Below are 15,557 nucleotides of genomic sequence, written 5' to 3' on the forward strand. Positions count from 1 at the left end.
GGGACTATAAGTTCATTGAGGGGTTTTAATCCTCTATCATCTATTATTTCTGTTGCTCTTGTACATCTCCCTTCTGTTTGTATGAGGAATCCTCCTATAACATTGCCTGGTGGAAATCTGGGGTTCCCAGTTATTGGTATCAATAAGCCGTCATAATATATTAGGTCCTTGTACTGTCTTGTCATTTGGTCCCATTGTTTTAGAAGGTTTCGGGCTATTATTGGATATTTATCTATATTTTGTCGACTTGCTTTTGGTATCCATGGGAGGCCTGCCATAGTCGTTTTAGTAATTAATTGTTCAATTTCAACCCAATCCTTGGTGTCTTTTTGGTGCTGCCAGTCTAGAATCCTAGACATTGTTATTGCTTGTGAGTAAATTCTTAAGTCTGGCAGTCCCAGCCCTCCTTTTTCTTTAGGCCTATTTAGTGTTTTCACTGAGAGCCTATTGGTCTTAGTCCCTCCCAAAAATTTAGCGAACATACTCTGAGTTTCCTTAAAAAATGAGCCCGGGATCCTGCATGGTAGGGTTTGCATCAGGTACAGAAATCTAGGGAGAACGTTCATCTTAACTATTCCTATCTTTCCGAACCAAGAGAACTTGATTTTACTCCAGTCTTCTATTTCTTTTTTTATCTGATGTAGTAAGGTGTTATAATTCAAGACATACGCCTCTTCCAGCTTTTTTGGAACTTTGACTCCCAGATATTTGATATATGATTGTACCCACTTGAATGGAAAATTGGTTTTTAACTCCCTTAGAGTGGGTGCTTGTACTATTAACGGCATTGCTTCTGATTTAGACGTATTTATTTTGAAGTTACTGTATTCTCCAAATCGTTGTATTTCTCCCATTACTTCTGGTAATGAGGATTTTGGTTGGGTTATATACAGTAATAAATCGTCTGCATAACATGCCGTCTTGTATTGCCTTTTAGCCAAAGAGAATCCTTTTATATTGGGGTTTTCCCTTATTGCTCTAGAAAGATGTTCCATTGTTAGTACGTATAGTAATGGTGAGAGGGGACACCCTTGTCTAGTCCCATTGCTTATTTGGAATGGGTCAGTTAGTGTTCCATTTATCTTTATTCTGGCTGTTGGATTTGTATACAAAAACATTATCCTTGTTAAGGCCGTCTCTCCTAGGCCTATTTGCCTCAAGGTAGATTCTAGGAAGGCCCATGAAACTCTATCGAAAGCCTTTTCGGCATCTGTAGATATTATCAAAGCCTCTTCTTTTCTAGATAGCATCTGTTCTATTAATGTAAACGTCTTTAATACATTGTCTCTCCCCTCTCTTCCATGTATAAACCCCACTTGGTCCTTGTGTATTAACCTCGGAAGTATAACTTGAAGTCTCTGGGCTAGCATTTTAGCATATATTTTTATATCTTCATTAAGTAACGATATGGGTCTATAGCTTGCGCATTGTGCCGGATCTTTGCCGGGTTTAGGGATAACTGCTATATGCGCTTCAAGTAGTGCTTTTGAAGGTCTAGATCTCTTCTCAATTTCGTTGAAAGCTTGAAGCATGTTTGATCTCAGATCCAATAAGCTCTTGTAGAACACCATTGTGAAGCCGTCCGGGCCTGGACTCTTACCCGTCTGTGATTGTTCAATTGTCTGATTTAATTCTTCTTTTGTGAATGGTTGTTCTAATTTTGTTATCTCTTCTCTCATCAGTTGTGGTAGACCCGTCTCCTTCACGTATTCGTTCAGTTTTGCTGTCTCGTGTTCCTTTTCTTTCACTTTCAAATTATATAGCGAAGTGTAGTAATTGTGGAACGTCTTTCCTATTTCTGTTGTAGTGTGGCTTAATTCCCCTGTCCTATTTTTTATCATGGGAATATATGCTAATGCTTGTTTGCCCTTTAATGCTCTGGCTAATAATTTCCCACTTTTGTTACCATGTTCATAGAATTGTTTCTTACATATTAATGTTTGATATTGGTATTTTTTTTCCAGTTCATCTTTTAGCTGTTGCCTCAGTCTTGTTAGTCTTCCATATTCTTCTTTATCTCTTGAAATTTTATGTTGTTGCTCCGCATCATTTATGTCATTTAATATCTTCTCTATTTTGTTAGTTTTTTCCTTTTTAATTCTTGCCCCATGTTTGATCAGAGTCCCTCGCAGTACACACTTTAACGTTTCCCATTTAGTTAATTCTGATGTCGGATCATTTTCGTGAGTACATTGAAAATCTTGAATCGTCTTTTCTAAATCTTTTAAGCAAAGTGGGTCCTTAAGTAGTGATTCATTTAATCTCCATGAACCCTGTTGTTTCTTTGTCTTGTCTTCTTCCAAAGTTATATAAATTGGAGCATGATCTGAAATAGTTATATTCCCGATCTCTGATCTTGTTGTTTGTTCTAGCATATGATGTGATATCAGTAAATAATCAATTCTGCTATATGTGTTGTGGATGTGTGAGAAAAACGTGAAATCTTTATCTCTAGGATGTTGTATCCTCCATACATCCACTAATTTTTCCAAGTGTAATTTCTTTTTTAATGTCTTATGTGCTTGTAGAGATATTGAAGTTTTGCCTGTTGTTGTATCTATTTTGGGGTCCAGTGTTATATTCAGGTCTCCTCCTACAATGACTGGGCCTTCTGCCCATCCTGTTAGCTTATTCAGAACAGCTGTTATGAATGGAATCTGTTTTATATTCGGGCTGTAGAGATTTACTACTGTATATTGTTTACCTTGAATGTTTAACTTTATTATTATATATCTGCCTTGGGGGTCAATCCTTTTATCCGTAATTTTATGTACGAGTTTCCTGTGTATAGTTATCGCTACTCCTTTCGATTTCCCTAATGGGTTGTCGCTTAATACCCATGTCGTATAATATTTACTTTTTATTATTGGTCTATGCGAAGTTTTAAAATGAGTTTCTTGAATCAAAACAATATCTATGTGTTTTGCTTGCATCTCCTGTAAAATTTGGGACCGCTTTTGTGGATTGTTTAGGCCTTTGACGTTATACGAACATATTTTTATTGTCATTTTTTTTTTCTTTCCCAGAACTTCTTTTCGTTATGATACTTCTGTCCTTCTTCTGAATTGAGGCGTGGCTACGTGTCAAGAAAAAACCTTGTGGGTTTGATATAAAGTGCATCAGATCATAAAAAGAAACCAAAGAAGAAGAAAAAAAAAAAAAAAGAAAAAAAAGAAGAAAGAAAAAATAACATAGAAGAAAAGAACATCCAAAAGACAACGACACTTATACATATACATGAGACCCTAGCTAATCCAGGATTTCCATCAACAAACTCCATTTTCTATTCCCTTTGCAGCACTTGTTTTTGCTGCTCCCTAATCTGGGGCCTCTTTAACTACTACTTCCTCTGAACTATCTGAGGGAGAAACATATCTCCCTTCCCAATATATACGAGAAATTTTTATTTTCTTTATTACGCATTTGTTAGTTCTTATTCTTTCCAAAAAGGGGTAAAGAAAAAACTAAATGCTTATGTATGCCTATAGGAAGGAACATAGAAAGGAAGGGGGAGGAGAGAAAAAAAAAAAAAAAAAACAAACCCCAGAAAAGGGGGGGAAGGAAAACTGTAAAGGGAAAAATGTCTGGCATGGCCTATTCTATTGTTTATATCCAGATACATGCTTACCCACCCCTTATATCCTGCTTGAATATATATCCTTTATATTAGAAAAGAAGAAAAGAAAGAGAAGAAAAAAAAAAAAAAAAAAAGGGGGGGGGGAGAAAGGAAATTTTGTGGAAAAGTGAATTCGGATTGTCTTAGTGAAATTTTACATATGAAAGTCTTCTTTCTATTCTCCCAAACCGTGAAAGATAAGGGAATATCAGGTGATTAGTTGTGGTTCTAAATGTTAAATAGTGAGCGTTGTGATAAGCTAACATTCAATAAAAGATTGACCTTATGAAGAAGAAAAGGGAGGAAGTGTGGTTAAGCTAACATTCAATAAAAGATTGACCTTGTAAAAGGAAAGAAAAAGGGAAAAGTGATTAATTAGTAATGTGTATTCTCACAGGTTTTTTATATAACCTGTTTCCCTATAAAATTCAGTGTGTGAATTATATCGTAGTGACCATTAACATATTGTGATTTAAGGGGAGAAGGAAAAGAGGGATAGAAAGAAAAAAAAAAAAAAAAAAAAGAAAGGGAAAAGGGGGGAAAGCTTACGACCCTTTCCATTGTACTACTAAAACAAAGTAATTTCCAAATATGTCTGGGGGAGAACCCTAGTATATCCAATATCACATACATTGAAAATCCTTGAATATCTAACAAATATCCGTTGGTATTCCATTTCGTTTATGCTTATAAATACATCCAGTAACCCCATTTTATTTCAAATTTGTTTTAGTTAGTTTATCCCATACAAAGGAAGAAAAAAGGAGAAAGAGAAAAAAAAAAAAAAAAAAAAGGGGGGGGGGTGCTTGCAACTGTTTCCTATATCATTAAATATCCGTTGATGTTCCAATTCGTTTGTGCATTTGAATACTTCCAGCAACCTCCCTTTATATCAAGTTTGCTTTGTTTAGTTTATACCATTCAAAGGGACACACAGTGATAAAAAAAAAAAAAAAAAAAAAAAAAAAAAAGGGGAAGATATAGGGGTGGCTTGCGACTGTTATCAGTGTCCAACTAGGGCAAGGTAATTTCCAGATGTATCTGGTGGTGGGGGTCATATTCTAACCATTATCGCATTCATTCAATGTCGTTTGGTATCTCAATCCGTTTACAATTTTAACTACGTCCAATGACCCCGTTTTGTTATAGGTTTACTTTAATTAGCTTATATCACAAGAAAAAAAAAAAAAAAAAAAAAAAAAGGGGGGGGGGGAAGAAATGCTTACAGCTATTTCAAATATCCTACCAAGGCAAAGTAGTCTCCAGATGTATCTAGAGGGGGCCATAGTGTAACCCGTGTAACATTTATTAAGTATCATTAAATATCTATTGATGTCCCGTTTCACTTATACATTTAAATATATCCAATGGTCCCGTTTTATTTCAAATTTACTTTGATTAGCTCATAGCAGGAGAAAAAAAAAAAAAAAAAAACCCCTCCCTCATCCTAAGTGACCAAATAAATAAATAGATATATAAAAGTGTTCCCTTATTACATAAACATATGATTAATCGGCCTGCATTACTTTGTAAGTAACTTTATGTTTTGACCTCATTGTAAACCAAACATATATTTACAAGATGATCATATTATATTAGCTCTCTATCACAATACGTTACTTAAATTTTAACCCATTACTTCCTTTGTTTTGCACAATATATCACAGTAATAGAGGCCTATATATTATTAGTGTCTTCTCATTTCTCTACGAGTACTAAGTTATTTTTTCTCTGTATCTTCACCCAATTGCCAGTGCTCAAGTCTATCAAATCTGCTCCTCCATAAACCATCTGCTTCCATTCTTTTAAATCAGCCACCGGGACGCCCAGTCCATGGCAAAAAGAGTCTACCCCATCAGGGTCTGCCAGTGTGTAAAGTTGCCCATTGTGGTAGGCTGAAAGAGAAAATGGATAATTCCATCTATACCTGATGCTGCGTTCTGCCAGAATTGCTGTCAGTGGTCTTAGTAATCTGCGTTGCTGCAGAGTTGTCCACGCCAGGTCCTGAAAGATCTCTATCTTTTTACCTTGGTATGTGCAGTTGTTGGTGCTCCGAGCTTTATTCATTATAGCCTCCTTCACTTTAAAATTGCGGATACAGCATACAACATCCCTAGGCCCATCTGCTCTTGGATTCTTGCCTGCTGTTCTGTGGGCCCTCTCAAATTCTATTTTCTCTTCTGTCGGTTGCTGCAGCAAAGTGTTAAAGATCTCTATTATTACACTTTCAAGGTCTTCATTGGGGATCGCTTCACTGAGACCTCTTATCCTCACATTGTGCCGCCTTCCGCGGTTCTCTAGGTCTTCCAGTTTACGCTTTAACAGGTATATCTCTTTATGGTGCTCATTGGTACGGGATACATTCCTATTGACCGCCTGACGGTTTTCCGTCACCTGGGTCTCCAGCTCCTCTAATTGGGCGCCCAAACCTTGCAGCGCTTCTTTTATCTCCTCCATATCTTCTTTCTGGGCTCTCCGCATTTCATCCACCATCTCTCGGATATCGCTCTTGGTGGGCAGCCCGTCGAGCGCTTCCTGCAGCGAGCGATAAGTTCCATCTTCCTTATCTTCTGTGCGGTTCGGGCTAGCGTTGCATTCCGTTGCCTCCGCCATCTTGCCTCCACACGAGGCTCTCGGGCGCTCCATTCTGTCAAAGTATTTGGAGACTGGCAGGGCCTTAGTAGTTTGCGGTGGTGTTGCTGTAATCTGCTGGGGCTTTTTTTTCTCCGTTTTCCCCATATCAAGATATCAGGTTTTCGCTCACGTAGTAGCACAAGGAAGCTCAGGGGTATCCACAGGGGTATCCACAGTTAAATTTGGCGCAGTTAGGTTTAGCGAGCTAGCTCAGGGAAGGGAGCTCTCCCACACACGTCCTCTTACTTTGACATCCGGTCACGCCCCCCGGGATTCGGCCTTTTTAAGCAGGATTCGGATGAATCCTTGTGCCAGGCTGAACCGAATCCTAATTTGCATATGCAAATTAGAGGCGGGGAGGGAAATCGCGTGACTTTTTGTCACAAAACAAGAAAGTAAAATGTTTGCCCCTTCCCACCCCTAATTTGCATATGCAAATTAGAGTTCGGGTTCGGTTCGGTATTCAGCCAAATCTTTTAAGAAGGATTGGGGGGTTCAGCCGAATCCAAAATAGTGGATTTGGTGCAACCCTAATTTTAGAATAGATTTTCAAATCCTTGTTTATTCTAAGCAACTTTTCAATTGGTCTTCATTGTTTATTTTTTATAGTTTTTTTTTAATTATTTGCCTTTTTTTCTGACTCTTTTCAGCTTTAAAATGGGTGTCACTGACCCCATCTACAAAACAAATGCTCTGTAAGGCTACAAATGTATGGTTATTGCTACTTTTTATTCCTCACTTTCTATTCAGCACCCCCCCTGTTTAAAATCTTGTCTCTTATTCAAATCAGTGCATGGTTGCTAGAGTAATTTGGACCCTAGCAACCAGATTGCTGAATTTGCAAACTAAAACTCAGAACTGATATCAAAGCAAGGTTTAAAACTAAACATACCAAGTAAACAAAGAAAATCAAAATACCTTTTCTGTAAGATATCTTTCAGAGACTGACGGACACTTTGTCTTATCTGATCAATAGAAGGTTTAGGAGTTGGAGGAGAAGAAGTCTGCAGGTTAGGTGGTGGCCCTTTCCTTTCTTGTTTCTTCTTTTTGTTATCTTGTTTTTCATGAACACCTGCATAAATAAGGTATACGTATAAAGCATGTGGCATTAGAACACTGAAAGGTTTTCATTTTTAGAACAACATAAGGAGTATTTGATTGTTTCCAGTAAGAAGTGTGATTGGAACCTACAGGACTTTAGGCTTGACATGGGTTATCTGAAATATTTGTTAAACTGCAAAGCTAGTAAAATAAATTAAAAACAATTATTTTATATCCAAAGTACAACTGCTTATCTGCTCCATGCTGCCCCTGCTGAAGCTGAAAAGACTGTGCTGAAGTGCGCAGTCCTATCTGCATTTGTAAAAACACTTACTGGTAGGTTTGGGGAGACATTTTTTTCTTTTTAATTTCCCCCCTCCATTTTTCCTGATGCTTTTTTTCTGGGGAGAACACTGAATTATAAGTATATGTACGAGTCTCACTATTTGCAGTAAAAAAAAAAGGGGGGGGGGAATGTAATATTCATAGAGGTTGATAATCAAACAGTATTACCTAATTTTGTATTTTTTTCATCATTACACTGAGAATTTGACAACTCTTTTGAAGGCCTTTCGTGTTTCTCCTCAGAATTCTGATGTGTTTCTGTAGCACCTGCTTTCCGCTGTAACAGTGCATGTTTTTTAAGATCGCCATCTTTGCTATCAGTCACTTGCTTTCCATCTCCAGAATCCTACCAAGAAAAAGATCTTGCAATAAATTTTCTTTCTTACGATACTCTTTTTTTTCTCAGCCTGCACTCAAGTAATTTTCTAGCCAGAAATGCAGAGCAGAGTGACAGGTGGATTTTCCTCCTGCTCTGAGGAAGACCAAAAAAGGAAAGAATTACACATATGTAAAAAAAGGAAATAGAGGAAAAGAGTTAAGAGTGGAAAGGACTAGAAGAGAGAAAGGCGCTTGAGAGGAAACAGAGATAATGGTACACAGGTAGAGTGGGCATTGAGGAGAGAATGACACATGGAATGGGGGAGGGACCAGAACATAGAGTGAAGATAGAATGATAGCACATGGGGAAAATACAGCTTGGTAGAATGGGCCATGGGGAGAGGAGTAAATGTAGGTGTGGGGGATAGATGGGACAGAGAAGGAAGGCAAACAAGTTGCTGTGTAGTGTGGCAGGATACATAAATAAAAATGTAGAAAAGTACTCAGTTGAATCAAGTAATATACATATATTTTGATTTGCACTCAGAAGGTACAGAACTTTCTCAGATGGTGGGATGCACCAAATCCTTAGTTCTAGGATTTGCCCAAATCCCAACTCTTTCACCCAAGATTTGGGCAAATAGCAAACTTAGCCAAAACCCTTAGGATCTAAAACAAATAATCCACACGTTTTCAGGTGCCAGATTGCTTGACTCCTGCTGAAAATTACCTGGATTCGAGTACGGTATTCTTTATCAACTACCTGTTCTGCAACCACAAATTAATTGCATTTTTGTTGCATCTACTAAGTTTTTTCATGCACTAGAGTGATAAAAGGTTTTCATGGGTGTAATACATGGATATTACTGTTTTAAAGAAACAGTTCACTGTAAAAATAAAAACTGGGTAAACAGATTTGCAAAATAAAAACTGTTTCTAATATAGTTATCCAAAAATGTAATGTATAAAGGCTGGAGTAACTGGATGTCTAACATACTAGCCAGAAAAAAAACTTCCTGCTTCAGCTCTCTAACTCTGAGTTAGCCAGTGACTTGAAGGGGGCCACTTGGGACATAACAGCTCAGTTAGTTTGCTTTTTATCATTAGAATGCAGGTCAGATTCAAAAGCAATAGTTATGACCTATGTGACTCTCTTAAAGTCACTGAAGTAGTGTTCTGGCTATTATATTAGACATGTTGAAAACATTTTTTTTGAACAGCTTTTATTTTTATACTGAACAATTCCTTTAATATAAAAAAGCTTTCTGCTTTTCTCATTCATATCAGCCTCTGCCTCAGCGGAACTTATTTTTCCTATCACACACATGCACGAAGGTTAAAAAGAGCAGGGATATAATTTTGTGAATCCGACTTCCGAAATGCAGCTGTTCTGTGCAAATATGTCCTAACAGCTCTCACAACATCCAGTTTGTGTAGTTGTGCCTCCTTATCATGAGTTGGGTTAGGATAAATTGATTTATATGGAATCATGAAAGTACCTTAGGTAGAAACCCTGGTACAGTCCAGAGTACAACCTTATCTGGATAGAGAACCAGCCATGGTTCTTTGGAAGATAGAGCTGCCATTTCTGAGACCCTCTTTGCAGATATTATTGCTATAAGGAAAGTCACTTTTAGAGACAACCACTTAAGGTCACATGAACCGATAGGTTCAAATGGAGCTCCTTGTAGTGTCGAAAGCATCAACGGCAAATCCCAAGTGGGGGTAGGATCTTTGAAGTGTGGCCTAGCATGGAGTACTCCTTTTAGGAATTGTTGTATAGTGGCGATCTCAGCTGAAACCTGTGACTTCAGGGTATTAAGTGCGAATACTTTAGCTGAGGAAGTCGGCTTCCCAGTTTAGGACCCCGGGTATGAAAACTGCTGATATCTCGGGTACCGTCTTTGCCCATGCCATCACTTTTGCTGCTTCCTGCATCTCCAGGTTGCTTCTCGTTCCCCCTTGTTTGTTGACATAAGCAACTGCTGTGGCATTGTCTGACTGTATACGTACTGGTTGTGATTATAGCTTGTCTGTCCAACTGTAAAGAGCAGTTGTCGCAGTTGTGATTCTTGCCTTGTCCTTCTTGTCCAGCAGAGTGAGAGTGTTGTATACCGCACCCCTGCCAAATTTCTTGGCGTCGGTTGTCACCACTTCCCAGTTTGGCTGAGCCCAGCTCCTGACTGCAGTCAAATGTATATGGACTGTCCACCTGGTTGTTGTGGACAGGGGAATTGTCTGTTGAAGGCTCTGATGGTCTTTGGTCCAATGATGGACAAAGTTGCATTGCAAAGGTCTCATGTGGAACCTGGCATATGGTATGGCTTCTAGTGCTGCCACCATGTAGCCCAGCAGTTGGAGACAATCTGCTGCTGACACCACTTCCTTGTGTAGGAACACCTGAGTGTTGACAAATATTGCTTGGATCTTGTCAGTTGTGAGTTGAACAGTCTGGAGTTTGGAGTCGAATATTAGACCCAGGAACTGAATTTGCTGTGATGGAATTAGGGAACTTTTGCGGTGGTTTATTAACTGGCAGTACTGATTGAGTACTTGTAGACAAACCTCTGTGACTGTTGTTGCCTGTCGTGACGACTGAGCTCTCAAAAGTAGGTTGTCCAGGTAAGGTAGAATGTGTATCCCCATGCATCTTAAGTAGGCCATGATTGGTGCCAGAACTTTTGTAAAGACCCTTGGGGACGTGCAGAGACCGAAGGGTAAGGCTGTGAACTGAAAATGCTGGTCTGCGATTGTAAGAACGGTTGTGACTTTGAATGGATTGGTACATGTAGGTAGGCATCCTTTAAATCGATTGAAGTCATGTAGCTGTTGGGTTCCATAAAGGCTATGGTGGAGCGTACTGACTTCTTTTTGAATTTGTGGTTGTAAATTAATTCGTTCAACTTTTTTAAATTGAGGACCGGTCTGAAATAGGTCTGCCCTTGGTTGCCCCCTGGCGTGAGTTCGTGTTTCTGAATGAGGAGGACCAAAAGGAGCAGTAACTCCTATTTGTGGTTGACCATGGTCTTTTGTTTTGGAACTTAGTTAGTTAGTTTGTTCGAATTTTTTTCCCGTTGGGAGAAAGGTACTCTTGTGATTATCTTCTTTAGTTTTAGACCAAACAGGGACTCTCCTGAGTATTTTAAGTTAAGCAGTTTGTTTTTGGATGCTGTGTCACCTGACCAGTGACGTAGCCATAATGCTCTCCTGGCAACCGCTGTGCTAGCTGTAGATCTCGCTGCTAATTGTGCCACTTCTATTGCGGTGTCTGTTTAATGTCACTCGACGATCTGGCTGAGACAATTTGTGATCTATGTCTGTGATATTGCTTTAAACACTGGAAAGGAACGTGCTTTCTTTTGGTGTACTCCTAGTACTCTATCTGCTTAAAAGTCACCGTCTTATCTTTTATCTCCAAGGTTTCCACCATTGCTTTCAACAGTTTGCTAGAGACCTCTGGCCTGGCAAACTTAGTTGTTTGCTCTGTATCTGAATCACTGCTAGAGTTAGACTCTTGGTCATCTGAGGCTTGTAAGTCAGAAACACCCACTAGGTCAGTTTCCTTATCTGGAAGTGATTCCTCTGTGTCTGAGAAATCTGGGGATCTCTCTTGAGCCCTGCGCTTTCTATTAGATGTTATGCACTGTGTGGATTGAAAGGTGGATTTAATCCATTCCAGAAAATCTCCAAATTGTGCAGGAAACTGGGATGTTGAAGGTTGCTCCTGTAATATTGGAGCTGAACTGGCTTTTGTCGCCAGGGGGAGTTGGTGTGGCTCCGGTGTTGTTCCTCTTCGCTAAGGGCATTTTCTCTGAGGGTAAAATTGCTCTCTGCAGTGGTGGGGGCCTGTGGTGTTAAAATAGGGGCCTCTGTGGGCTTGCAGTCAGAACAGTAATTTTGCTCTGACTTCCTCAAGGTGTGCCTGCATTTTTTGCATTAAATAATTTTTTCAGTCTTTTTAGCAGGCTTTTTAGCTGACTTTGCAACTTGAATATCCTCCCTTAACTACCTGCGTGAATCTGACCTTTCCATGTCCGAGATTCCTCCTCTATAGAGTATGCGACTTGAGTGTAACCGAGCACCTTGTCTCCTGCTGTGTATTGATAACACTGCTTGACCATTAGTACTGAAGTTACTGCGCGTTTTTTTACACTTGCTTGAGAGCGCCGTGCAGCTTATCTGACTGCTGCGGCTCTGGAGTAGCTGGTGACAGACGACGCACGCTGATAAGCGTTAATATGCTCTCGATGCAGCCATGACGTCAGCCGTCCGGCGCTTCGGGTTTTGCGCCACTATTCCCAATGCGTGACGAAAGCTGCACCATGTTTGTAGAGAGGAGATGCAGGGGAAGGGAGTTTTATCAGCGCTCCCTTTATGCTCTTTAGGCGTTACCTTCCAGGAGCGGCCACCTGTACATCACTATGGCGCTGAAAGAAGCGGCTCTGCACTCCAGTAGTCCCTGCTTTTGCGGAGCAGGCTCTCCGGCTAATAATGCCTGAGGTAATAATTACCCCTCCGTCGCATGCAGGTATTGCAGATACGATGTCCAGCTGTCCTTACACTGTATCCCTGTCTGGCCAATTCCACTTGCTGCGAGTTGCCAGCAAGGAGGGAAAATGGCTCAGTTGGCAGATAATACAGTATCACTGTATGCCATCCACTGTGATCTTGGGCATCTCCTTCTGCTGCAACTGCCAGCAAAGAGGGAGAGCGCCATCCACTCTGATTCTGGAAATCCCCTTTCGCTGCAAATGCCAGCAAAGAAGGGGAACCCTTTACGTTGGGGGGCAGCTCTGCATGCCCCCAATTTAGTAGTGTATCTTCGGAAGAAAAATAAATTAATTAAAAGTAAAAGAAGATAAAAATAAAATTTTCTGCCCTACACCTCCGAGGCAGCACAAAGAACTGGGGATGGTAGGTGGAGCCAGATGTTATATTCTAGGGGAGGGGTCAGGGGTTAATCTTCTGTCCTGCCTCGAGAGGTGAAGATAGACATAACCCAAGCGTCTGCACTGACAGGAGGGCCGACTAGAGAAACATCCAGAATACCTGGCACCTGGGTTTTTTTTATAAGGAATCTTTCTGTAATTTGGTTCACCATGCCTTAAATTAAATCATTTTAAAAATTAGAATTGTTTCTAATTACCTTCCAGTAAATTGGGGCTTCCTGGAAAAAAGGGTTTTCAGATAAGGGATCCCATTTTTATACTGATACTTCTGCTTACTTACAGTATATACTCTAGTATAAGCCGAGTTTTTCAGCCCCCAAAATATGCTGAAAAACTCTAACTCGGCTTATACTCGGGTCAAACACATAAACGGTCGCCAAGAATAGTCGCCGGCGTCCAAGAATAGTCGCCGGCGTCCAAGAATAGTTGCCCGCGTCCAAGAATAGTCTCCAAGAATATTCGCCGGCATCCAAAAACGAGATGCCGGTACCTCCAATGGGAGCAGAAACCCTCAATTTTTTTATTGAAACTTACCAGAAGCTGCTGCATTTCTCACCCTAGGCTTATACTCGAGTCAATAAGCGTTCCCAGTTTTTGGAGCTAAAATTAGGTACCTCGGCTTATACTCGGGACGGCTTATACTCAAGTATATACGGTACTTCTATTATGAATTAAGGTGTATATGCATTAATATATATAGTATTACTATTAATAAATATTAATATTTTACAAAGTTCATTCAAGATATTTAAAGGGATTCTGTCATGATTTTTATGGTATTGTTTTTAACACTAAATCCCATTTTGCCTGGTCATGTGCTTTCAGAACCAGCACATAACGGGATACTGTCATGTTCCATAGCAATTTACAGAAAGGAACATAATAACCTGTCTTTTTTAAATTTTTCCTTTAAGCCTGTCTTTTTTAATGTTTCCTTTAAATCCAGCCTACAAGTATCAAATAAACAGCATCATATATTAACAGAGAACAATGCAATACCTTTCTTAATGCTTTAACCTTGTGCTTTGAATCCTCTCTCTGTTTTGGGTTGTCATGCGATATACCGGGGCTACTTATGGGCGATGACTTTATCGATGTTTTCTCGGATTCTTTTTTATTCTCTTGTCGCACTTCAATTTTCTGGTGATTATCATAAACACTTGAGTCATTAGCTTCCATTGCTTCATCTTCAGCACAGCACTTTGGACATAAATATTCTTTATCTTCAGTTTCCATATGCTGGGCCTGGGAAAGGCTCAGACCAACACATTCTCCATGGAACCAATCATCACATCTTCCACAACCTACCATAAACCTAAGAAAATAATAGCATACAAACAAAACATTATTTTGATTGGGTTTAAAACAAAAGTGGTCACCATAGCATCATGTATATAATGCATATTATTATGCATATAAGTACAGGACAGCATCTCTGTTATCTAAAACACCTTCTTGGTTTTCTGAAATTGATTTTCTTACTTAGATCGTTTAGTAACATTTATTGATAAGAAATTTTGACTGACACTTTAATATACACTTGTTTGCTGCCCATATACATGGTTTGTTATATTAATATTCTAATTTTCTTTGTCATAGTTATTGCTACATTATTGAACATTGCTATTGACTTAAGGCATCATCCACATTAAAGGCATTCATTAAATCTGACCAGATGGATAAATTAAGCCTGTTTATGTCAGGCTTTTCACATTTTGCGATCCTTTAGTTTAAAGCACACTACAACGCTGGTCCAACATGATTCATCAGATCAACAATCACACCTCCATTTACTGCTTAGTTTTAGTTCAAAGTAAATTCTATTAAATTCAATGAGCATTTTACTAGTTTTAATCACCTAAACTGTGAAGCCACAAGAATTAATCTCTCTCAACTCAAATAAATCCTAATGTGAATAAAGCTAAAACAACCAGTTTTAACAATTTCAAGTTATAACTGAAAAGGTAGACCTACTTTATTTCAGTAAATAAAAAGCAATGATGCGCCCAATTCATACAGTAGTTTGTATATTTGGTCAAATACATAATCCTCCATATAAGATTTGGCAAGATAACAAATCTAAGGGGCACATTTACCTAGGGTCGAATATCGAGGGTTAATTAACCCTCGATATTCGACCGTTGAAGTAAAATCCTTCGACTTCGAATATCGAAGTCGAAGGATTTACCGCTATTCCTACGATCGAACGATTAAATCCCTCAAATCGAACGATTTGAAGGATTTTAATCCATCGATCGAAGGATATTCCTTCGATCAGAAAATTGTTAGGAAGCCTATAGGGACCTTCCCCATAGGCTAACATTGGCCTCGGTAGGTTTTAGGTGCCGAACTTGGGGTCGAACTATTTTTTAAAGAGAATGGTCGAATAGTCAAACGATTTTTAGTTCGAATCGTTTGATTCGAAGTCAAAGGTCGTAGTCGAATGTCGAAGAACTAAGAAAATAGCTTGCCTCGTATTTATTTCAAAATGAAATATAAAAAATATGTTTGGTCTTTTGAAAAACAGATTGCAGAAAAGGATTATGCAGGAGGAGCGCTATTAACTTAAGTGTTTCCTGATTAAACACTACAATAATTCATAGGAATGAATAGAACATGGGTGAGTTCTAGATTCAAATCTGCCCCTTAATGTG

General features: G+C 39.1%; 1 protein-coding gene across 5 annotated transcripts in view; it reads right to left on the reverse strand.

Annotated features, from left to right (window-relative positions):
• Window positions 1-15,557, reverse strand: part of phf3.S (PHD finger protein 3 S homeolog) — a 46,731-nt gene that overhangs the window by 14,212 nt on the left and 16,962 nt on the right. For all 5 annotated transcript variants that reach the window (XM_018265521.2, XM_018265522.2, XM_018265520.2 and 2 more), the window contains 3 exons: window positions 13,903-14,218; window positions 7,805-7,982; window positions 7,169-7,322 (listed from right to left, as the gene is read on the reverse strand). In XM_018265521.2, the coding sequence (XP_018121010.1) occupies window positions 7,169-7,322; window positions 7,805-7,982; window positions 13,903-14,218 (648 nt within the window). The remainder of the gene's footprint in view (window positions 1-7,168; window positions 7,323-7,804; window positions 7,983-13,902; window positions 14,219-15,557) is intronic.

Source organism: Xenopus laevis, chromosome 5S (assembly GCF_017654675.1).
Source record: "Xenopus laevis strain J_2021 chromosome 5S, Xenopus_laevis_v10.1, whole genome shotgun sequence".
Taxonomy (NCBI): Eukaryota; Metazoa; Chordata; class Amphibia; order Anura; family Pipidae; genus Xenopus; species Xenopus laevis.